Raw genomic sequence first — 23,792 nt, forward strand, 5'->3', positions numbered from 1 at the left:
AATTAATGATTCTTACTGTCATCCCTGTAATATTTACTGCGGGAGCTCCTTTTATTCTTTAATTTGATAATCAGCAATTATCTGCATTGACAGAGTTCTTCCCCCCCCACAGAGCTGTTCTTTCCCACCTTTCCATATCTAATTCCTAAGTCTTGTTATTTTACGACATTAATGTAGTCAGTCATAAGTATGTAAATGTTAACCTGTGGGTTGGAACCTTTGTCTCTTGCAGTTTAAGGTAATGGATATTGTAGCCCATCTGAATTTTCCCCACTCTTATTCTCGTACCTTCTGGAGTTTCTTCAGAATGTGGTGTATTTTATTGTGCTCCTATGTAAGATGAAGAATATCTATTAAAATTACATTTTCAACATTAAAAAAAAATCATTCAAGCTAGACTTCAACAGTACAGTGCTCTATATTTTGAATCCTGTGTCTCTTGCTGGTAGCCTTAGAAACTGGCCTCAAAATAGTTGTTAACCTTCTGAACTCAAACTAGTTTAACACCACCCATATCACTTTGCCAACAAGGGTTCACAGACTGAAAGCTATGGTTTTTCCAGTAGTCATGGATGGATGTCAGAGTTGGATCATAAAGAATGATGAGTGCTAAAAAATTGGTGCTTTTGAACTGTGGCGTTGGAGAAGATTCTTGAGAGTCCCTTGGACAGCAAGGAAATCAAACCAACTAGTCCTGAAGGAAATCAACCCTGAATATTCATTGGAAGGACTGATGGTCTAGCTCCAATACTTTGGTCACCTGATGTGAAGAGCCGACTCACTTGAAAAGACCCTGATGCCAGATAATCATGATGGTGTGATCATTCACCTAGAGCCAGACATCCTGGAATGTGAAGTCAAATGTGCCTTAGGAAGTATCATGACGAACAAAACTAGTGGAGATGATGGAATTCCAGTTGAGCCATTTCGAATCCTAAAAGATGATGCTGTGAAAGTGCTGCACTCAATATGTCAGCAAATTTGGAAAACTCAGCGATGGCCACAGCACTGGAAAAGGTCAGTTTTCATTCCAATCCCAAAGAAAGGCAATGCCAAAGAATTCTCAAACTACTGCACAATTGCACTCATCTCACACGCTAGTAAAGTAATGCACAACATTCTCCAAGCCAGGCTTCAGCAATACATGAACTGTGAACTTCCAGATGTTCTAACTGGTTTTAGAAAAGGCAGAAGAACCAGATATCAAATTGCCAACATTTGCTGGATCATTGAAAAAGTAAAAGAGTTCCAGAAAAACATCTAGTTCTTCTTTATTGACTATGCCAAAGCCTTTGATTGTATGAATCACAATAAACTGTGGAAAATTCTGAAAGAGATGGGAATACCAGACCACCTGACCTGCCTCTTGAGAAACCTATATGCAGGTCAGGAAGCAACACTTAGAACTGGACATGGAACAAAAGACTGGTTCCAAATAGGAAAAGGAGTGTGTCAAGTCTGTATATTGTCACTCTGCTTACTTAACTTATATGCAGAGTACATCATGAGAAACGCTGGACTGGAGGAAGCACAAGCTGGAATCAAGATTGCTGGGAGAAATATCAATAACCTCAGATATTCAGATGATACCACCCTTATGACAGAAAGTGAAGAAGAACTAAAGATCCTCTTGATGAAAGCGAAAATGGAGAGTGAAAAAGTTGGCTTAAAGCTCAACATTCAGAAAACTGAGATTAGGGCATCCGGTCCCATCACTTCATGGCCAATAGATGGGGAAACAGTGGAAACAGTGGCTGACTTTATTTTTCTGGGCTCCAAAATCACTGCAGATGGTGATTGCAGCCAGGAAATTAAAAGACACTCACTCCTTGGAAGGAAAGTTATGACCAACCTAGATAGCATATTAAAAAGCAGAGACATTACTTTGTCAACAAAGGTCCATCTAGTCAAAGCTTTGGTTTTTCCAGTAGTCATGTATGGATATGAAAGTTGGACTATAAAGAAAGCTAAGCGCCGAAGAATTGATGCTTTTGAACTGTGGTGTTGGAGAAGACTCTTAGGAGTCCATTGGACTGCAAGGAGATCCAACCAGTCCATCCTAAAGGAGATCAGTCCTGGGTGTTCATTGGAAGGACTGATGTTGAAGCCAAAACTCCAATACTTTGGCCAACTGATGTGAAGAGCTGACTCATTTGAAAAGACCCTGATGTTGGAAAAGATTGAAGGCAGGAGGAGAAGGGGACGACAGAGGATGAGATGGTTGGATGGCATCACTGACTCAATAGATATGAGTTTGGGTAAACTCCTTGAATTGGTGATGGACAGGGAGGCCTGGTGTTCTGCAGTTCATGGGGTCACAAAGAGTCGGACACGACTGAGCAACTGAACTGAACTAGAACTGACATGCCAGGAAAGACTGAAGGCAAGAGGAGAAGGGGACAACAGAGGATGAGATGGTTGGATGGCATCACCCCTTCAATGGGCATGAGTTTAAGCAAACTCCAGGAAATAGTGAAGAACAGGGAAGCCTGGTGTGCTGCAGTCCATGGGGATGCAAAGAATCACACATGACTGAGCGACTGAAGAACAACAACAGCTTTATGTAGAAGCTCATAAATAATTTGTAACAGACTTAATAATATTTAAAATACTTAACTAAAATGTAATCAACCCACTTTAATGGGATAACTTATGTACTTTGTGATAAATTTATAAAAGTGCAAAAGTCACTAGAATCCAAAGTCACTTTAAAGGGATTCCAGCTCCTAGAAACTAGTGACATACTTTCTCTTTCCTTAGATTTGCCTTTTCTGGAGATCTTATATTAGAAAAATTACATACTATGTGGTCTTTTTACTTGGTTTATTTTACTTATTTTTTTAGTTTCATCCATTTTGTAGCCTATAACACTAGTTTGTAGCTTCTTATTACTGGATAATACTATATCCTAAAATTATGTGCCAGCTAATGGGCATTTAGAATGTTTCTAATAGTTTTGGGTCATTAGATACAATGCTGCTATGGATGTCTCTATTATACAGAGAATAGATAAACAACAACATCCTACTGTTAGCACAAAGAACTATATTCAATATTCTATAGTAAGCCATAATGGAAAAGAATATTAAAAATCTATATATATATATGTATAACTGAATCACTTTGCTATACAGTAGTAATTAACAGAACATTACAAATCAAGTATACTTCAAGTAAAAAAAATTAAGAACAATGATGCTTTGAACACTCTTATGCAGTATTTTGTTTTCTTTGTAAAGGCATATATTTTTCTCTTAAAATATAACAAGTGATGAAGGTGCAAGTCTTTATGTAAACACATATTTTTAAATTTCCCATGGATGCACACTTAGAAGTGGAGTTGCTGAGTCATATGGAAAGTTCAGGGCTTTCCTGGTGGCTCAGATAGTAAAGAATCTGTCTGCAATGCAGGACACCAACGTTCAATCCCTGGGTTGGAAAGATCCCCTGGAGAAGGGAATGGCAACTCAAACCAGTATTCTTGCCTGAAGAATTCTATAAGCAGAGGAGCCTGGTGGTCTACAGTCCATGGGGTCGCAAAAGAGTCAGACATGACTGAGTAACTTTCACTTACATGGCAATTTAAACATTTTAAGCAGTTGCCCACATAATCTCCAAAATTACTGTACCATTTTACATTTCCAACAAAAGTATATCAGAGTTATAGCTTCTCGCATCCGCAGCATTTGGTATTGTCACGACTTTTTGTTGCCTTGTTTATGTGTCATTCTGAAGAGGTATCTTACTCTCTAATTTGCATTTACCTACTGATTTATGAAATTACCACTCTTTCATGTGACTATTAATGCTTTTTTTTGGGGGGGATTGCCTTCCCTGAGGCTCAGCGGTAAAGAATCTGCTTGCCAATGCAGAAGATGCAGGAAATGCTGGTTCAATCCCTGGGTCAGGAAAATCCCCTGGAGAAGGAAATGGCAACCCATTCCAGTATCCTTACCTGGAAAAATTCCAGGGACAGAGGAGCCTGACAGGCATAGAGTCAGACACAACTGTGCAAACACACACACACACACACACACACACACACACACACACACTTGATTTTCTAGTTATTTTCGTCTGTGGTTTAGACACTATCATCATGATGTATCTTAGTGATCCAACATTAATATTTATTCCATATACTGCTACTTAAGTGTATTCCTTAATATCTTGTCAGTTTGGGATCCATGATGTGGAGAATATGCATTATGTTTGAAAAATAGAAAAGGAAATGTAATTAGATTAGTAATTTTTTAAATTTTACTAATTTTTAGATAGAATAAGCTCACAATCATGTTTAAGAACAACAGCCAAAAAATAATAATAATAAAGAATTGTTAAAAGGTGATCAGACTAAGTAGGAAGTGGGGCTTCCATGGTAGCTCAGCTCATAAAGAATCCACCTGCAATGCAGGAAAGCCGGGTTTGATTCCTGGGTCAGGGAGACCCCCTGGAGAAAGGATAGGCTACCTACTCCAGGATTCATGGGCTTCCCTGGTGGCCCAGACAGTAAATAATCCACCTGCAATGCGGGAGATCTGAGCTCGGTTCCTGGATTGGGAAGATTCCCTGAAGGAGGGCATGGGTAACCCACTCCAGTGTCTTGCCTGGAGAATCCTATGGAGAGAGGAGCCTGGCGGGCTACAGTCCATAGGATGACAAGAGTCGGACCCAACTTAGCACAATCTTTCTTTCTCTTAGTGCTTTATTTAAATCTTTTACCTTTAGAAATGATATTCTAATATTTCTCTGTATTGAAAACTAATGATTTTTATTTGTTGCTAAACTATAGGAATGTGAAGTGTGGAAAATTACTATGTTTGTATGACAAATCACATGTCCTTACTATTCCAAACGCCTCTGTTTTGTATTCCAACGTAAATGGAAAGATCTGCGTTGGACTGGATTATGCTTATGGTGATGAAAATTCAGCAAAGATGTGGATAAAAGATGGAACTGTTTGTGGTGAAAGAAAGGTATGTGGTCTTTTATTACCAGGTAATATACTAATTTCAAATTTTAAATGCATACGTGGTATTTTTCCCAAGTTAAATGTGTATTTAATTTCAAAAAAATAAGAAAATGGAAAGTTTTGAAAATGAGAGAAATTTTAAAATAAAAAACATAACCTGCTATTTACTATTTTTTCACATATGTTAACTGAATTGAGAATCATACTGTTCATTGAAAGTTTTATTATTTCATGTATTTTAATGTCATGAATTATATTTTTATATAATTACTTAAAAATAATGATTAAAGTAAAAAACCATTAAAGAAACATATGCTCATTTTAGTGGTGAAAATAATAAAGGATTCACAGAGTAAAGGAAAGATCAATCAAAGGGACAAAAATGTGAAATACAACTACTCTCCATTTTCTATAATAAACCTTCCATTAATTCATTTAAATTGAAATAATTGATTTACAATATTGTGTTAGTTCCCAGTGTACATCATAGTGATTCAGTATTTTGCAGATGATAGTCCATTATAAGTTATTACAAAATAATGAGTATAAGTCCCTGTGCTATGCAGTATATCTTTGTTGCCTATCTACATTATAAATAGCACCTTGTATGCTATAAAATTTGTGCTATGCTATACAATTTATCGTCCCTCCCCACTTGGACCTCCCCTGTGAACAGTTCTGTTTCAATTTTGCATATACATTCATTTGTACCCTTTTTAAGTTTCCACATATAAGTGATATCATATAGTATTTGACTTCCTCCATCTGACTCATTTCACTAAGCATAATATTCTTTAAGCTCATCCACATTACTGAGAACAACACTATTTCCTTCTTTTTATGCCTGAGTAATAGTCCACACTCATCTCTCTTTTTTTTTTTTCATTTATTTATATTAGTTGGAGACTAATTACAATATTGTAGTGGTTTATGCCACACATTGATAAGAATCAGCCATGGATTTAAATGTGCTCCCTATCCTGAACCCTCCTCCCACCTCCCTCCCCATCCCATCCCTCTGAGTCATCCTAGTGCACCAGCCCTGAGCACTTGTCTCATGCATCAAACCTGGACTGGCGATCTGTTTCGCACTTGATAATATACATGTTTCAATGCTATTCTCACAGAACATCCCACCCTCCCTTCTCCCACAGAGTCCAAATTCTGTTCTGTACATCTGTGTCTCTTTTGCTGTCTTGCATATAGGGTTATTGTTACTATCTTTCTAAATTCCATATATACGCATTAGTATGCTGTATTGGTGTTTTTCTTTCTGGCTTACTTCACTCTGTATAATGGGCTCCAGTTTCATCCACCTCATTAGAACTTGTTCAAATGTATCCTTTTTAATGGCTGAGTAATATTCCATTGTGTATATGTACCACAGCTTTCTTATCCATTTGTCTGCTGATGGGCATCTAGGTTTCTTCCATGTCCTGGCTATTACAAATCAGTGCTGCGATGATCACTGGGGTACACATGTCTCTTTCAGTTCTGGTTTCCTCAGTGTGTATGCCCAGAAGTGGGATTGCTGGGTCATATGGCAGTTCTATTTCCAGTTTTTTAAGGAATCTCCACACTGTTCTCCATAGTGGCTGTACTAGTTTGCATTCTCACCAACAGTGTAGGAGGGTTCCCTTTTCTCCACACCCTCTCCAGCATTTATTGCTTGTAGACTTTTGGATAGCAGCCATCCTGACTGGCGTGAAATGGTACCTCATTGTGGTTTTGATTTGCATTTCTCCGATAATGAGTGATGTTGAGCATCTTTTCATGTATTTGTTAGCCATCTGTATGTCTTCTTTGGAGAAATGTCTGTTTAGTTCTTTGGCCCATTTTTTGATTGGGTCATTTATTTTTCTGGAAATGAGCTGCAGGAGTTGCTTATATATTTTTGAGATTAATCCTTTGTCTGTTGGCTCCATTTGCTATTCTTTTCTCGCATTCTGAAGGCTGTCTTTTCACCTTGCTTATAGTTTCCTTTGTTGTGCAAAAGCTTTTAAGTTTCATTAGGTCCCATTTGTTTATTTTTGCTTTTATTTCCAACATTCTGGGAGGTGGGTCATAGAGGATCTTGCTGTGATTTATGTCAGAGGGTGTTTTGCCTATGTTCTCTTCTAGGAGTTTTAAAGTTTCTGGTCTTACATTTAGATCTTTAATCCATTTTGAGTTTATTTTTGTGTATGGTGTTAGAAAGTGTTCTAGTTTCATTCTTTTACAAGTGGGTGACCAGTTTTTCCAGTACCACTTTTTAAAGAGGTTGTCTTTTCTCCGTTATATATTCTTGCTTCATTTGTCGAAGATAAGGTGTCCAGAGGTACATGGATTTATCTCTGGGCTTTCTATTTTGTTCCATTGATCTATATTTCTGTCTTTGTGCCAGTACCATACTGTCTTGATGACTGTGGCTTTGTAGTATAGTCTGAAGTCAGGCAGGTTGATTCCTCCAGTTCCATTCTTCTTTCTCAAGGCTACTTTGGCTATTTGAGGTTTTTTGTATTTCCATACAAATTGTGAGATTATTTGTTCTAGTTCTGTGAAAAATACTGTTGGTAGCTTGAAAGGGATTGCATTGAATCTATAGATTAGTTTGGATAGTATACTCATTTCACAATATTGATTCTTCCAATCCATGAACACAGTATATTTCTCCATCTGTTTGTGTCCTCTTTGATTTCTTTCATTGGTGTTTTATAGTTTTCTATGTATAGGTCTTTTGTTTCTTTAGGTAGATATATTTCTAAGTACTTTATTCTTTTGTTGCAATGGTGAATGGCATTGTTTCCTTAATTTCTCTTTCTGTTTTCTCCTTGTCAGTGTATAGGAATGCAAGGGATTTCTGTGTGTTAATCTTATATCCTGCAACTTTACTATATTCATCGATTAGTTCTAGTAATTTTCTGGTAGAGTCTTTAGGGTTTTCTATGTAGAGGATCATGTCATTTGTGAACAGTGAGAGTTTCACTTCTTCTTTTCCAATATGGATTCCTTTTATTTACTTTTCTGCTCTGATTGCTGTGGCCAAAACTTCCAAAATTATGTTGAATAGTAGTCGTAAGAGTGGGCACCCTTGCCTTGTTCCTGACTTTAGGGGAAATGCTTTCAATTTTTCACCATTGAGGATAATGTTTGCTGTGGGTTTGTCATATATAGCTTTTATTATGCCTATTCCTGCTTTCTGGAGAGTTTTTATCATAAATGAATGCTGAATTTTGTCAAAGTCTTTTTCTGCATCTATTGAGATAATCATATGTTTTTTATCTTTCAATTTATTAATGTGGTGTATTACATTGATTGATTTGCAGATATTAAAGAATCCTTGCATTCCTGGGATAAAAAGATGTATGATCTTTTTAATATGTTGTTGGATTCTGTTTGCTAGAATTTGTTAAGGATTTTTGCATCTATGTTCATCAGTGACATTGGCCTGTAGTTTTCTTTTTTTGTGGCACCTTTGTCTGGTTTTGGTATTAGGGTGATGGTGGCCTCATAGAATGAGTTTGGAAGTTTACCTTCTTCTGCAATTTTCTGGAAGAGTTTGAGTAAGATAGGTGTTAGCTCTTCTCTAAATTTTTGGCAGAATTCAGCTGTGAAGCCGTCTGATCCTGGGCTTTTGTTTGCTGGAAGATTTCTGATTACAGTTTCAATTTCCCTGCTTGTGATGGGTCTGTTAAGATCTTCTATTTCTTCTTGGTTCAGTTTTGGAAAGTTATACTTTTCTAAGAATTTGTCCATTTCTTCCAAGTTGTCCATTTTAGTAGCATAGAGCTGCTGGTAGTATTCTCTTTTGATCCTTTGTATTTCTGTGTTGTCTGTTGTGATCTCTCCATTTTCATTTCTTTGTTGATTTGATTCTTCTCCTTTTGTTTCTTGATGAATCTGGCTAATGATTTGTCCATTTTATTTATCCTTTCAAAAAACTAACTTTTAGCTTTGTTGATTTTTGCCATGGTCTCTTTTGTTTCTTTTGCATTTATTTCTACCCTAATTTTAAGATTTTTTTCCTTCTGCTAGCCCTGGGGTTCTTTATTTCTTCCTTCTCTAGTTGCTTTAGGTGAGAGTTATTTATTTGAGTTTTTTCTTGTTCCTTGAGGTAAGCCTGTATTGCTATGAACCTTCCCCTTAGCACTGCTTTTATAGTGTCCCATAGATTTGGGGTTGTTGTGTTTTCATTTTCATTTGTTTCTATGTATATTTTTATTTATTTTTGGGTTTCTTCTATGATTTGTTGGTTATTCAGAAGTGTGTTATTTAACCTCCATATGTTGGAATTTTTAATAGCTTTTTTCCTGTAATTGAGATCTAATCTTACTGCGTTGTGGTCAGAAAAGATGCTTGGAATGATTTCAATTTTTTTTAATTTTCCAAGGCTAGATTTATGGCCCAGGATGTGATCTATTCTGGAGAAGGTTCCGTGCGCACTTGAGAAAAAGGTGAAATTGATTATTTTGGGGTGAAATGTCCTACAGATATCAATTAGGTCTAGCTGGTCCATTGTGTCATTTAAAGTTTGTGTTTCCTTGTTAATTTTCTGTTTAGTTGATCTATCCATAGGTGTGCCTGGGGTATTAAAGTCTCACACTATTATTTGTTATTGTTAATTTCCCCTTTCATACTTGTTAGCATTTGCCTTACATATTGCAGTGCTCCTATGTTATGTGCATATTTATTTATGATTGTTATATCTCCTTCATGGATTGATCCTTTGATCATTATGTAGTGTCCATCTTTGTCTCTTTTCATGGCCTTTATTTTAAAGTCTATTTTATCTGATATGAGTATTGCGACTCCTGCTTTCTTTTGGTCTCCATTTGCATGAAATTTTTTTTTCCCAGCCCTTCACTTTCAATCTGTTTGTGTCCCTTGTTTTGAGGTGGGTCTCTTATAGACAGCATATTTATGGGTCTTATTTTTTTATCCATTCAGCCAGTCTTTGTCTTTTGGTTGGGTCATTCAACCCATTTACATTTAAGGTAATTACTGATAGGTATGGTCCCGTTGCCATTTACTTTGTTGTTTTGGGTTTGAGTTTATACACCCTTTCTGTGTTTCCTGTCTAGAGAAGATCCTTTAACATTTGTTGGAGAGCTGGTTTGGTGGTGCTGAATTTTCTCAGCTTTTGCTTGTCTGTAAAGCTTTTCAATTCTCCTTCATGTCTGAATGAGATCCTTGCTGGGTACGGTATTCTGGCTTGTAGGTTATTTTCTTTCATTACTTTACGTATGTCCTGCCATTCCCTTCTGGCCTGAAGGGTTTCTATTGAAAGATCAGCTGTTATCTTCATGGGAATCCCCTTATGTGTTATTTGTTGTTTTTCCCTTGCTGCCTTTAATATTTGTTCTTTGCGATCTTTGTTAATTTGATTAATATGTGTCTTGGAGTGTTTCACCTTGGGTTTATCCTGTTTGGGACTCTCTGGGTTTCTTGCACTTGTGTCACTATTTCCTTCCCCATTTTAGGGAAGTTTTCAACTACTATCTCCTCGAGTATTTTCTCATGGCCTTTCTTTTTGTCTTCTTCTGGGACTCCTATGATTCAAATGTTGGGGTGTTTCACATTGTTCCAGAGGTCCCTGAAGTTGTCCTCATTTCTTTGATGCTTTTTTTCTTTTTTCCTCTCTGCTTCATTTATTTCCACCATTCTATCTTCTACCTCACTGATCCTATCTTCTGCTTCTGTTATTCTATTGTTGGTCTCCTCCAGAGTGTGTTTGATCTCATTTATTGCATTATTCATTATTAATTGACTCTTTTTTATTTCTTCTAGGTCCTTGTTAAACGTTTCTTGCATCTTCTCAATCCTTGTCTCCAGGCTATTCATCTGTAACTCCATTTTGTTTTCAAGATTTGGATCATTTTTATTATCATTATTCTAAATTCTTTTTCAGGTAGATTCCCTATCTCCTCCTCTTTTGTTTGGTTTGGTGGGCATTTTTCATGTTCCTTTACCTGCTGAGTATTTCTCTGCATTTTCATCTCATTTAGATTGCTGTGTTTCGGGTGGCCTTTCTGTATTCTGGTATTTTGTGGTTCCTCTTTATTGTGGAGGCTCCTCCCAGTGGGTGGAGTTGGACGATTGGCTTGTCAAGGTTTCCTGGTTAGGGAAGCTTGTGTCAGTGTTCTGGTGGGTGGAGCTGGGTTTCTTCTCTCTGGAGTGCAATGGAGTGTCCAGTAGTGAGTTTTGAGATGTCTGTGGGTTTGGTGTGACTTTGGGCAGCCTGTATATTGATGCTCACGTCTATGTTCCTGCGTTGGTGGAGAATTTGTGTGGTGTGTCTTGCTCTGCAACTCATTGGCTGTTGGGTGGTGGTTGGTTTCAGTGTAGGTATGGAGGCTTTTGGATGATCTCTTATTAATTAATGTTCCCTGGAGTCAGGAGTTGTCTGGTGTTCTCAGGTTTTGGGCTTAAATCTCCTGCCTCTGGTTTTCAGTCTTATTCTTCCAGTAGCCTCAAGACTTCTCCATCCATACAGCACCGATAATAAAACTTCTAGGTTAATGGTGAAAAGATCTCTACAGTGAGGGACACCCAGAGAGGTTCACAGAGTTACATGAAGAAGAGGAGAGGGAGGAAGGAGATAGAGGTGAGCAGGAGGAGAAAAGGGGGGAATCAAGAGGAGAAAGACAGATCTAGGCAGTACTCTGTTCCCTAAGTGCTCTCCGCAGCCCAGAACACCCACAGAGATTCACAAACTTGGGTTGAGAAGAGAAGGGGGAGGGAGGAAATAGAGGTGACCTGGGGGAGAAAAAGGAGAGGAGTCAAAAGGGGAAGAGGGTAATCAAGCCAGTAATCACACTCCTGAGTAAAAATGGGTACTGAAGGTTGGATTCTTAAATCTACAAAACTGATATCAAATACTAAAAAACAAAGATTAAAAATCTAAAGTAGAGGTTAGACTCTTAAAAATACTATATTATAAGATAAACACAAAAAGTACAAGAAATATATATGAAGTTCGCTTTAAAAATAGAGTCCCTTTTTTTTGCAAGGTATTAGTGCGTTATAAAAATGAAAATTAAAGGAGTAATAGAGGACTTAAATAAGAAGAAAAAAATTAATTTAAAAAATAGTAAAAATATATCTAGGAATTTCTCTGGAGCTCTTGTGGGCAGTGTGGGTTCAGTTCAGTTTCAGATAGTTCCTTGTTCCAGCTTATACTTCTCAATATCTATAGGCCCCTTCCAGTGTTCTGGGTGTTAACTGCGGGGGTTTTATTCTGCTGCACCTGTCACTTCTGAAGCGGTTCCCTTTGTTTATTTGGCTTCTGGTTGCAGGTCTCTTCGGTGTCTACTTTCCGCCCTGACACAAGGGGGCGGACGTGGTCTCTTGTTTAGGTTCGCTGGTTCAGTCGTGCTGCGGGGAGGGAGGGGCGCTGCAGACAAATGTCACTGGCATGTGTGGGGAGCGCTCGCAGTGTTCTGGCCACACTGGGTTTGCCCCCGCTCACGGCGTGTGTGCTTTCCCCGTCTACACTGCTCAGGCTCCAGGCTGCTCTACAGGGAGCGGACCCAGTGTTATGTGCACTTTCCCGGCCCAAGCCGCTCAGGTTCAGGTTCTGCGGTACTCCAGAAAGACGCAGACTCGGTTGGGCCCGCGTTTTGTGCCATTTCCCGGTCCGAGCAGCTCAGGCAACTGGGTGCTTGATGAGCGCACTCTCTTCAGGTGCAGCGCGGCTTCTCCCCTCCCTGTCCCCGCCTCAGTTTCCCCTCGCTCCCGGTCTGGTGCCCCTTGTGTCTCTTCTGGGGAGCTGATCTCTGGATGCAACCCTCCCGGGGGATGAAAACCATCCAGAATCTCAGGAAGTCTTTGGTTGGAAACAGGAATCCTGTTTGCAGTTTGGTAGGGGATGCCCTCTCTGGGGCCGAGTTTGCCCCTTTCCGGCTCTGGCTGGCGCCCGCCTCCCCTTGCCTCCAGCAGGGGATGGGCGGGTCCACAGCCGGCTAGCTCTTCTCTGGTATTGCTCAGTCCTTTGTTCTGTGAAGGGGTCGGCAGTGCCTTAGGTTAGGGCTTCTCGCAGGTTAATTCTTTCTCTCTCTGTCTTGCTATCCCACAGTTTAGGTTGTTATCTCACGTTAGCTCCCTCAGATTGCCCTCAGGGCATTCCGGCCCGGTCCTTAGCCTAAGCAATGCCCCGGGCTCCTCTCTGTTCAACCCCGACTTGCCGGTGGTGGATGCGAGAGTCTGGAGTACTTTTGTGCTGGGAGCTGCCTTTAGGCACGTAATCTGTAGGTTTTATTTATTTATTTTTCCTCCCGGCTAGGTTGCCCTCCAAGATTCTAAAACTTCCCCCGGACCCGCCGGTGAGAGGGTTTCCTGGTGTTTGGAAACTTCCTCTACTAAGACTCCCTTCCCAGGATGGATCTCCATCCCTAACTCTTTTGTCTCTCTTTTTATCGTTTCTATTTTGTCCTACCTCCTTTCGAAGACAATGGGCTGCTTTTCTGGGCGCCTGATGTCCTCTGCCAGCGTTCAGAAGTTGTTTTGTGGAGTTTGCTCAGCGTTCAAATGTTCTTTCGATGAATTTGTGGGGGAGAAAGTGGTCTCCCCGTCCTATTCCTCCACCGTCTTAGCTCCCTTCCTCCACACTCATATTTCTAAATATTACATATTATTTATAAATATTCCTTTCTTTGTAAACATATTTATATAGATTCATATTTTTAAAATCGCATTTATAATCCAGTAGTCTTTTGATAGGCACTTAAGTTGCTTCTGAGTCTTGGATTTTATAAATAATGCTGCTATGAACATTGAGGAATATATATTTTTTGAATTAATGTCTTTCATTTTTCTAGATATATACCCAGGAGTAGGATTGCTAGGTTGTATGGTAGTTCTAGTTTTACTTTTTTAAGGAAATTCCATAGTGTTTCCCATAGTAGCTGTACCAATTTATATTGCCAGCAAAAGTATACAAGGGTTCCTTTTTCTCCACATCTTTCCCAACATTTGTTATTTGTAGAGAGTTTGATGAAACTCATTCGAACAGGTGTGAGGTTATACCTCATTGTAGTTTTGATTTGTATCTCTCTAATAATGAGAAATGTTGAACATCTTTTCATAGGCTTGTGGGCCAACTTTATATTTTATGTGGAAATATGTGTATTTGGTCTTCTGTTTTTGTTCTTATTTTTGTTTTGATATTGAGCTGAATAAGCTATTTATATATTTTGGGTGGGCTTCCCTGGTGTCTCAGTGGTAAAGACTCTGTCTGCCAATGCAGGAGACATGGGTTTGATTCCTGGGCTGCAAAGATCCCTTGGAGAAGGAAATGGCAACCCACCCCAGTACTCTTGCCTGAAAAATCCCATGGACAGAGGAGCATGGCAAGCTGCAGTCCACGGGATCACAAAAGAACCAGACATGACTTAGCTACTAAACAACAACAACAGTGTTTCGGATATTAACATCCTGTTGGTCACATCATTAGCAAATATCTTCTCCCATTCCATAGGTGTCTTTTGCTTTGTTGATAATTTCCTTAGCTGTGCAAAAGTTTTTTAAGTTTAATTAGGTTTCATTTGTTTTTTAGTGTTTTCTTTCTTTTTTTTTTTTTTTTTTTTGGTCTTAGGATATTTATCCAAGAAAATATTGCTACAATTTATGCCAGAGTATCCTGCCTATTTGGGCTTCCCCTGTGGCTCAACTGGTAAAGAATCCACCTGCAATGCAGGAGACCTGAGTTTAATCCCTGTGTTGGGAAGATCCCTTGGAGAAGGGAAAGGCTGCCCTCGCCAGTATTCTGGCCTGGAGAATCCTGCCTATGTTCTAAGAATTTTGTGGTTACAGGCCTTACATTTCAGCCTTTAAGCCATTTTGAGTTTATTTTTATAAATACTATGAGGGAACATTTTAATCTTATTGTTTTTTGCGTTGCTGTCCAGTTCCCCAGTACCACTTGTGGGTAAGACTGTCTTATCTCCACTGTATAGTCTTTCCTCCTTTTTCTCCTCTTTTGATAGGATGTGATTTTTTTGTTGTCACTGTTGTTAAATATTGGACTTCTGAAAACACAGCCACTTCTCCCCAAGTTTACAGCCTGGCTCCATGCTCATGTAGTCCTTTTGTAATTTCTTGGGTGCTCTGAGCCTTGAGAGTAGCCTGAGGAGAAAATTTGTGGTCTCTGAGGGTTTTGTGAATATGCATCTTTCCTGTGAATATGCATGTCTTTGTGGCTTTTCTCATTCTCTGTATACATGGATATTTAAGATGTTTTATTTTTCCAAATAGTCTCACCACGGTTACCTTGGAGCCTTATATTGTCTACAGTATGTCTCCATTCATTCTCTGCCCCCCGTGTCTGCAAGTCTTAGTTTTCCTGAACAGTGTCCCGCTGAGATTTGAGTCAAGTGGAACAGAAACCAGTCGTTAAGCAGTTCACAGAGAGATGAGAATATGAAAAATAAAATATCCTCTGGAAACTCAGCTACTCCCTTCCCAAAACCTAGACTGTGCCATGCCCCAGAGGTAGTGGGACAGGGTGAACAAAATGCTACAAAGTTTTCTAATGTTTAGGTGTGGCTATTTGTTTTTTAGTCATTTGCTTAGTTGTTGTAGACCTCTGACTACTTCCAGAGCTCCTATGTGTTGCTTTAGCCAGTTCTTCCCCTCCCCCTCTTCCCCTTCTTCCCCTTTCTCCTCCTCCTCCTTCTTCATCTTCCTCTAACATCTCTAAGGGAGAACAACATTTGGGGTGCCCAGTGTACCATTTTGCTGATGTCACCCTCCAGATTAATTTTTCAGAATTTAGTAAAATTTGTTTTTAATTCTGGCACTGGTGTATGATGCATATAATCACTTATATCCTACATCCTTTGCCACTGATGACCACAGGGGGAATCGCTGGCTTCAGGTTTGGGTTACTTTTGTGAAATCATATTATCTCACATTTTCTGTGCAAAAATGATTTTCATTTTATCTCAAGTGCACAGTATTACTTGATATTACAAGTAAAATTAAGTCTCAAAAAATAATATTTCTATAATTTTGGGCTTTATGTTTAGCTTTCTTATCTCATCAGTTGTACCACAACCAAGAAAGTTAGACATACCAGAAACCCTTGTGTCATTGCCTATCTCTTTTCATTCTTTGTATACAATTTATCACTAAACTTGGTGAATTAACTCTATCTCAAATACAATCACTGTTTTCGATCAACACCACTAAGCACTCAGTTTCACTCTAGGTTGTCATTTCTCTAGACTACTGCAATGTTGCTCTAGTTTGTCTCTCTGTATTTTCTTTCACTTCGGCATTCTCTTTTTCAAGACTTCCCTTTTATCAGCTTTCCATCTTCCAGTTAAATCTCTAAATGTGACTGATTGCTTACAAGTTATAGACCAACTTTCTGATCAAGATTACAAGACACAAACATATCCTCCATGATAGCTTCTGTCACATCACATGTAGACTGTGTGTGTGTGTGCATGCGTGCACATGTGTGCATGTGTATGCACGTGTGTGAATGAGTGTTCGTGTGTGTGTGTGTCTGTGTGTGTGTGTCTCTACCTTCTACAGCAATATGAGCAATATGAGGTTTTTTTGTTATTGCTATTCACTGCTGCATTCTCAGGGTAAAGTGCATTGTAAGACTCAAATATTTAGTTAATTAATGTTTGAATGGATGCTCTTGGTGTAATAGCTGTACTGCCTTTAATATTTCTTAAAAGTTACTTAGTAGATATGATGTAGGGTCATTTTGAAGGTTTATTCTTTTTCTACAAGTACTTTGCCTTTCATTTCTATGCTTGAGTCCTGTTCACCATCAGGGCTCAACAGAAACGTTTTGCTGTCCTCATATATTAAATTCTTTGTTTTTTATTATTTCATAAATCTTTTATTATAGTATTTTTGACATATTACCTTTGCTTTTATTTCATGTCTATACTTCCTATCCTACTATAAGCATAGAAGGTGATTTTATTGTTTTGTTTACTTTCAGATAATGTCTCATCTAATGCTAGAAACTCAGTAGCACTATGAATTAACCACTTATTGGTAGTATGTTAATATTTATTATGAAATGAATACCTGTTATGTCTGTACAGTACAGGACCCTTTTAGTTAGATGCCAAGTACAGATGGTGGTGCAATTAACTTACTTTAAGACATTCCTTTTTTAGGCTTGCAAGAATAAGGCATGTGTAGATTCTTCATTCTTGAGATATGACTGTACTTCAATGAAATGCCATGATCAAGGTGTAAGTATCAGTACTATGAGACACAGAGTATATATCATTGAGAGGGATCTTTGGAAAGCAAACACATAGCTAAACACACACATACACATACACACACACACATTCATAAACCAGGTAAGAAAATGAGCCTTATCTGGCCATATTATTTCAAAATTTTAAAGAACACAAATAACTGTAGCTACTTACTTTATAAAGTGATATTTCTCCTGTTTCAGGTGTGTAATAATAAAAAGCACTGTCACTGTAACCCTACTTATTTACCTCCAAATTGTGAACACTCAGTGCCAGGATGGGAAGGTGGGAGTATTGACAGTGGCAACTTTCCGCCCTCAATACCTCCTGGTTTAACTGGTATACCTCATTTACCTGGTGCACCTGGCTTACCCGGTAAGTATTGATAACAAATTGAAATTATAATTAAGATAACATTTTAATGTATTAAACTTAACAAGGTCAATATTTTGTCTACAAATTTATATTTAGATTTGCTTGGACATCAAATAATAAACCATAGATGGCTGTTTAACTTACATTTTACTTCCAGAGGCTAACATGTTATACAAAATATATGTTATAAATAAGATATGCCAGTAGGGATCCAGGCAAGAAAACAGAAATCACTTTAGTCTTTCATACAGAAGGAATTAAGCACAAAACATGAGGTAGGGTAACACATAAGAGCAGATAGGAAAGACAATCAGAGAACAGTGAGGCAGTGCAGAGATTAGCAATGCAGGAATCCATTACCACTTTGTAGGGCTGAAAGGACAATAAATGGAGATGGTATTACTAGAACCAGAATCTAAGCCATCTTGCATGACATATGACTATGGTTGGGGATACGAGGACCCAGAAGAGAGGTGGAGGGTACCCTCCAGCAAGAGCTGAAGGTATGGAGGATGCAGAGACATAACTTCAGATGCTGGAGATGGAGAGGGATCAATGCCATGAGGATTTTAGTCTGCCTGCTCTCCAAATTTTATCCAGTGAATCCCATCAGCTAAATCTAACCAGAAGACAGAAGGTTCAGAAGCACAGGAAATGTAATTTCCTACAATCTTTTGTTCAAAGTAGAGGTGGATTGTAGAGCATGCCGGTATATCCAGTGTTGCTTAGGACCTTTAAACAAAATCTTATATTTGCAGAAAAGCAAAGCAAGTTTCTCCAGATTTTGAGCCAGACAGCTCTTAACATTTCCACATTTATTCCAACTTTTGAAACATAGTATTTAAGACCATTTCTTAGAGACTAAGTAAAAAAAAAATTATACTTATTTATTATCAAGCTATTTCTATTTAAGTGGGAACAGTTAGCTTATCTTCAGATTCACTGTAATTAACTGCTTCTATCCATACACACACATGCCCTTTCCCCAGTGAGAAGAGGAGACTATTCTTTCCTAGCATCCAAGTTGGCCTTCTGATTGGGGTTTTCAGAATACTAATTCTTGGAACTCTCATTATTGGAATACTCATTCTGTTGAAGATGATTGGCTGTATTTGAAATCTGACTTTGAGACACAAAAATACAACCATGCAACTAAGCCCTGCACAAGATCATGCCACACAAAATTCAAATGAAATAATTGTTTAAGTACCTAAATTTGGGGGTATTTTCTTGCACAAGTGCTCTCTAGATGGTGTGTTTATATTTGTATAACAAGAGTCTAAAACGTGTGCCATTAGCTTTGGAATTGGATGGTTCGTAGAAGGCAAAACAGGAAACTGTTGAAGACTATCAGTATATGTTGACATTGTCTCAAGAGGACTGTTGGTAAGCAATTCAAAGACAGCTTAAAACACATTATTAGAAGTTGGAGAAATGAGAGCATTTATTATGGGTGAATTGTGAGGCACCCTTGCTGCCTGTGGTAATGTGAAAAATAGAATTTATGGTTCTTGTCAACAAGATTTCTAGGTAGATTGTAGTGATTTCCAGGTTGGGCAACTGAAGTTACTTATGATAAAATGCAAGGAGACAGTAATTAATAATGAAGGAAAAATTAAATTTTCAAGTAAAATGTATATTTATATTCATAAAAGAGTTAGAATTTTTGGCATGAAAATAAAACATTTTTATTCCTGAACTCTTCCAGCAAAACATTTTTAAAGAAGTGGCTAACAACTAAACTTAAGATATTTAGTAGTAAAATTTGATCTCAGATAAAGATTTTCAAGCATATGTTAAACCCTCTGTTAAGACCTCAGAAAAACCTTAAAGTGATGCCTCTTAGACACCTTCATCTATACAAAAAGCCCTTTTAAGTATTGTATTGGACTGCCTTATGAAACTCTCAAACAATAAGGCGACAATAAGTTATTTTATGGCAGCCTCACAAGGGTCTAGGATAGACAGACATACGTCAGAAAGATTTGTGGGTGTGGTCTCATTTAATGGAGCGTATTTTTCATTTGATACATATGAAATCCACACATTTTTAAGGAATTACATCAGCTCAGGCTGAAAATGATCAAAATACATACATTCTTCAAGTCCTAATTGAGTATGGGTAAAAGTAAACTGATAAAGCTACTCAGCTGTAAAAAGCATTAGAAGGGCTATTCCATGTGGAAAAAGAATTATAAATCATAGTATAATATAAAGAGTATAACCAAGAAATCAGAAGCCAAAATTTCATGTTCTGTGTGTTTGTGATTTTAAAAGCCAACAAAATTAACAGCAGTAAGATATACAGTTTTCACAGGTTAATTCTGGCATGGTTTTGCGAGGAAGAAATATCATTTTAAAAAACAGTGGTGAAAGTGACACCTATCACCTCATTGGAAGAGGAAAACATATCCCTAATGCCAAATCCAGAAAAGAAAGTTAACAAAGAAAAATTACAGAACAATATATTTAATTAACATAAATGCAAACATTCATTTGAAAATCAATCAGTACAATTCATAAAATTAAGAAATATTTTAAAGTATATCATTTTCTCATTTGTTGCATGAAAGTCATTTGACAAAACTCAACAACTATTTATGAATTTTTAAAAGGCAATGAACTATCAACAGAAGTAAACTTAATATGAAATCAGTATGATAAAAAGCATCAACAAAAAAATTTTAGCTAATATATCTTATAATATATTTTATAATTATATTTTTTCCAAAAAATTGAGAGCAAGGCAATGAAGTCTGCTCTCACCATGTCAGTATTGTACTCTAAGTCCTAGCCAGTGAAATAAGTAAAGAACAAAAAAATCAGGAGCATAAAGATTAGAAAGAATGAGATTAGACTGCAGACAATATGATCGATTACATCAAAAATCCTAAGGATTCTACAAGAACACTTTTGAAGTAATAAAAACCCTCTGAAAGCTCAAAGAAAATGTTTAAAAGTCAGTGGTATTGCTATATACTAGCTGCAGTAAAATGAAAATCAACTTAAAATCAGTCCCATCTACAATACTATCAAAATATAAAATATTAGGAATAAGCTCAACCAAAGATGTGCAATGCTTTTACACTGACACAAACAAAAATGCAGATAGATACTAAACACACAAATAAATGGAGTAATAGTCCATGTTCATCTGTGGGAAAGTTTATTATTGCCAACATGTCAATTCTCACCAAATTAAATCTATAGATCAAAATACCCAATAATAAAAGCACGCAATATTTTAGATATCAACAATTTGGATATTTTTTCCCAATTATTTTTATTAGTTGATTCTAAAATACACACAAAAGTGCTAGAATAACCAGAGAGCTCTGAAAAAGAACAAAGGATGATGTAGTCTATTTGCCTTATATCAAACTTAGGATAATATAGTTTTATATATTATCCTATATCCAGTGAGATACTACTTTTGGGAGCAGAAGCAAGGATGTGGAGAGTTTAAGAGCCTTTACTAGAGTTTCTAGTAGTCATGTATGGATGTGCGAGTTGGACTATAAAGAAAGCTGATCGCGAAAGAATTGATGCCTTTGAACTGTGGCGTTGGAGAAGACTCTTGAGAGTCCCTTGGACTGCAAGGAGATCAAACCAGTCAATCCTAAAGAAAATCAGTCCTGAATATTCACTGGAAGGACTGGTGCTGAAGCTGAAGTTCCAATACTTTGGCCACCTGATGCTAGGAACTGACTCTGTGGAAAAGACCCTGATGCTGGGAAAGATTGAGGGCAGGAGGAGAAGGGGATGACCGAGGATGAGATGGTTGGATGGCATCACCAACTCAACGGACATGATTTTGAGTAAACTCTGAGAGTTGGTGATGGACAGGGAAGCCTGGCATGCTGCTGTTCATGGGGTTGCAAAGAGTCAGACACGACTGAGCAACTGAACTGAACTTAATATAGATTTAGCATATATTTACAGTAGTCAAGAAAAGTATAAAAATAGTTCAAAAGGGAAGGAAAGTCAGTTCAAAACATTGTATTTTAACAACTGAATATCCACACAAGACCAAATGAATCCCAGAATTATAACTTACTTCATAATTCATATGGGATCAATGATAAGTCTAAATGTAGACGCTAACACTGTTCTTGAAAGAAACATGGGAAATGTCTTCATGACCTTGAGATAGCAGTTTCTTAGATAAAGCATGAAAATACATATCAGTGCAATAAAAGAATTTGCAGTGTTTCTTCCAAAAATAGAGCACTGAGGGAAAATTCAATGCTTAATTGAATCACTATAATTCTTTTCGTCTATATTACAAGACAGATCTGAAAAGAGAACCACATGGAATAGGAGGTTCTTAATAAATGAGCAAGGAGTAGAGGACTGTTCAGTAAGAGTTATTATAGAGGAGTCTAATTTTGCGCACTTATGATGTCAACTTACACATTTCATATAAAAATGTTAATTGTAAAATTATTAAATGCTTAAAATTCTTATTCCAATAGTTATAATACAATGCAGAAATGGTTTTGCTATATTCCTGGTAGTTACTTTCAAATCACTGGTGTTTTCTCTCCTAGAAAGACGCTATATTGACAATGTTTACCGTTCCAAACCTACGAGATGGCCATTTTTCTTATTCATTCCTTTTTTCATTATCCTCTGTGTACTAATTGCCACATTGGTAAAAGTGTATTTCCAGAGGAAAAAATGGAGAACTGAGGATTATACAAGCGATGAGTATATGAATTTCATATTTAAGATCCACTACTTTTACAATTAGTTGGCCTACATACTAACTTATCAATATGTAACATTATGGTGATGCAACTAGTAGTAATACAGATTATATATCTATCTTTCCATGTAAATTTAATATGCAATATATTAATGATAAACATAATGAATAATAAAATTTTTTTTAATCTTAAAACAACTTGGACTCTCTTAAGAGTAAAGTTAAGTAACAATGATTTCTGGTTAATGATTATTTCTTTTATTATTTGATCTTAACTATTAAGTATGAAATATCCTTATTTACTTTTTAATAGTTATATATTTCAAAAAGTTCTGCAAACACATTTTATTAAAACATAGCATGGAAATTTAGGAGAGCAGTTAGGCTTTAAGGAACTTCAATAGAGGCAGCCAGAGGTGGAAAAGATTAAAGTATAAGTAAAAATATATTAAAGTAAAATATATAATAGTAAAACTGAAAAATCTAGGTTATAGCCATGGCTACACTACAGAAAAAAAATTTTTAACTTAGTAACCTAATAAATATCTGAAAATATTCTTCAAGAGTAAAACAAATATTAAAATTGGTTTACTTCCTTTCATGGAAATTGCTATGAAATAATTTCTGTCTTTGAGTTTTATATCTATGCCCTTCATTTTACTCAGGATGAAATGAATTTTATTAGAACATTTAAAGAACTTTATTAACATATTTAAAATTGATAATATAAATTAAAAGAATACATTCATAGAAATATTTTGAAAAGTTTATGTAAAATTGCTGAAATAATGTGACACATAAAATAGTCTCATAATTCAGATAATACTTAAACATATTAAAGGAATTTTCTTATATTGGATGAGTTTATTGTAGGAAAATGAGCAGAATGTGAATGGCAAAAAAAAAAAATGTAAAGCTATTTAGCTAATAATGTTTTATATATATAAGTATTATCTGAGTTCATTTCCAGGTAAACTTTTACTACTATTCTTTTTCTCATATTAGCCTTGCTTACCATTGAGAAATACTCTCAGTGGTGAGATATTCTTAAGTAGTGGCTGCTCCCAAATCTCAGATAGGGATTCAAAACTGTTTCAATACTGCTAGATTACTATAGAGTGTTGTAGAACAATCTTTGAAGAAAATGCAGTTTTAAATGATCATTTTTATTTTTAAATATATAGACAACTGGAAAGTGAGAGTGAGCCCAAAGACTAGCCTGGAAAACAAAGAGTCCATGACATCACAGTAAGTATCAACTAATTTTAGGGTGAGAGGGAGAAACAGACAGAAAATTTAAAGTATTACATAAATAGAAATAGTATAAGTGCATATTAAATGAAGATAGCAATATAGCTGCACATAATAAAAATCAAATTGAAGAATATTTTTCAATATTGTCAGCTATATCATAGACATGGTAAATTTGTCATTTAAAATATTTCTTGCAGTGCTATTTTTTTTTCTAGTAATGCTTAATTCTTTAGCATTTGTGTATTCAAATGCTGTTTACAAAGGGATTACA

At 36.8% G+C, this 23,792-nt stretch overlaps 1 protein-coding gene across 3 annotated transcripts in view; it reads left to right on the forward strand.

The window, feature by feature from the left end:
• ADAM2 (ADAM metallopeptidase domain 2) overlaps positions 1-23,792 on the forward strand; it is a 115,267-nt gene that overhangs the window by 91,044 nt on the left and 431 nt on the right. For all 3 annotated transcript variants that reach the window (XM_020876290.2, XM_020876291.2, XM_020876292.2), the window contains 5 exons: positions 4,793-4,976; positions 17,095-17,172; positions 17,388-17,559; positions 22,110-22,269; positions 23,452-23,515. In XM_020876290.2, the coding sequence (XP_020731949.2) occupies positions 4,793-4,976; positions 17,095-17,172; positions 17,388-17,559; positions 22,110-22,269; positions 23,452-23,485 (628 nt within the window). In that variant the 3' untranslated portion in view covers positions 23,486-23,515. The remainder of the gene's footprint in view (positions 1-4,792; positions 4,977-17,094; positions 17,173-17,387; positions 17,560-22,109; positions 22,270-23,451; positions 23,516-23,792) is intronic.

Source organism: Odocoileus virginianus, chromosome 32, assembly GCF_023699985.2.
Source record: "Odocoileus virginianus isolate 20LAN1187 ecotype Illinois chromosome 32, Ovbor_1.2, whole genome shotgun sequence".
Lineage (NCBI taxonomy): Eukaryota > Metazoa > Chordata > Mammalia > Artiodactyla > Cervidae > Odocoileus > Odocoileus virginianus.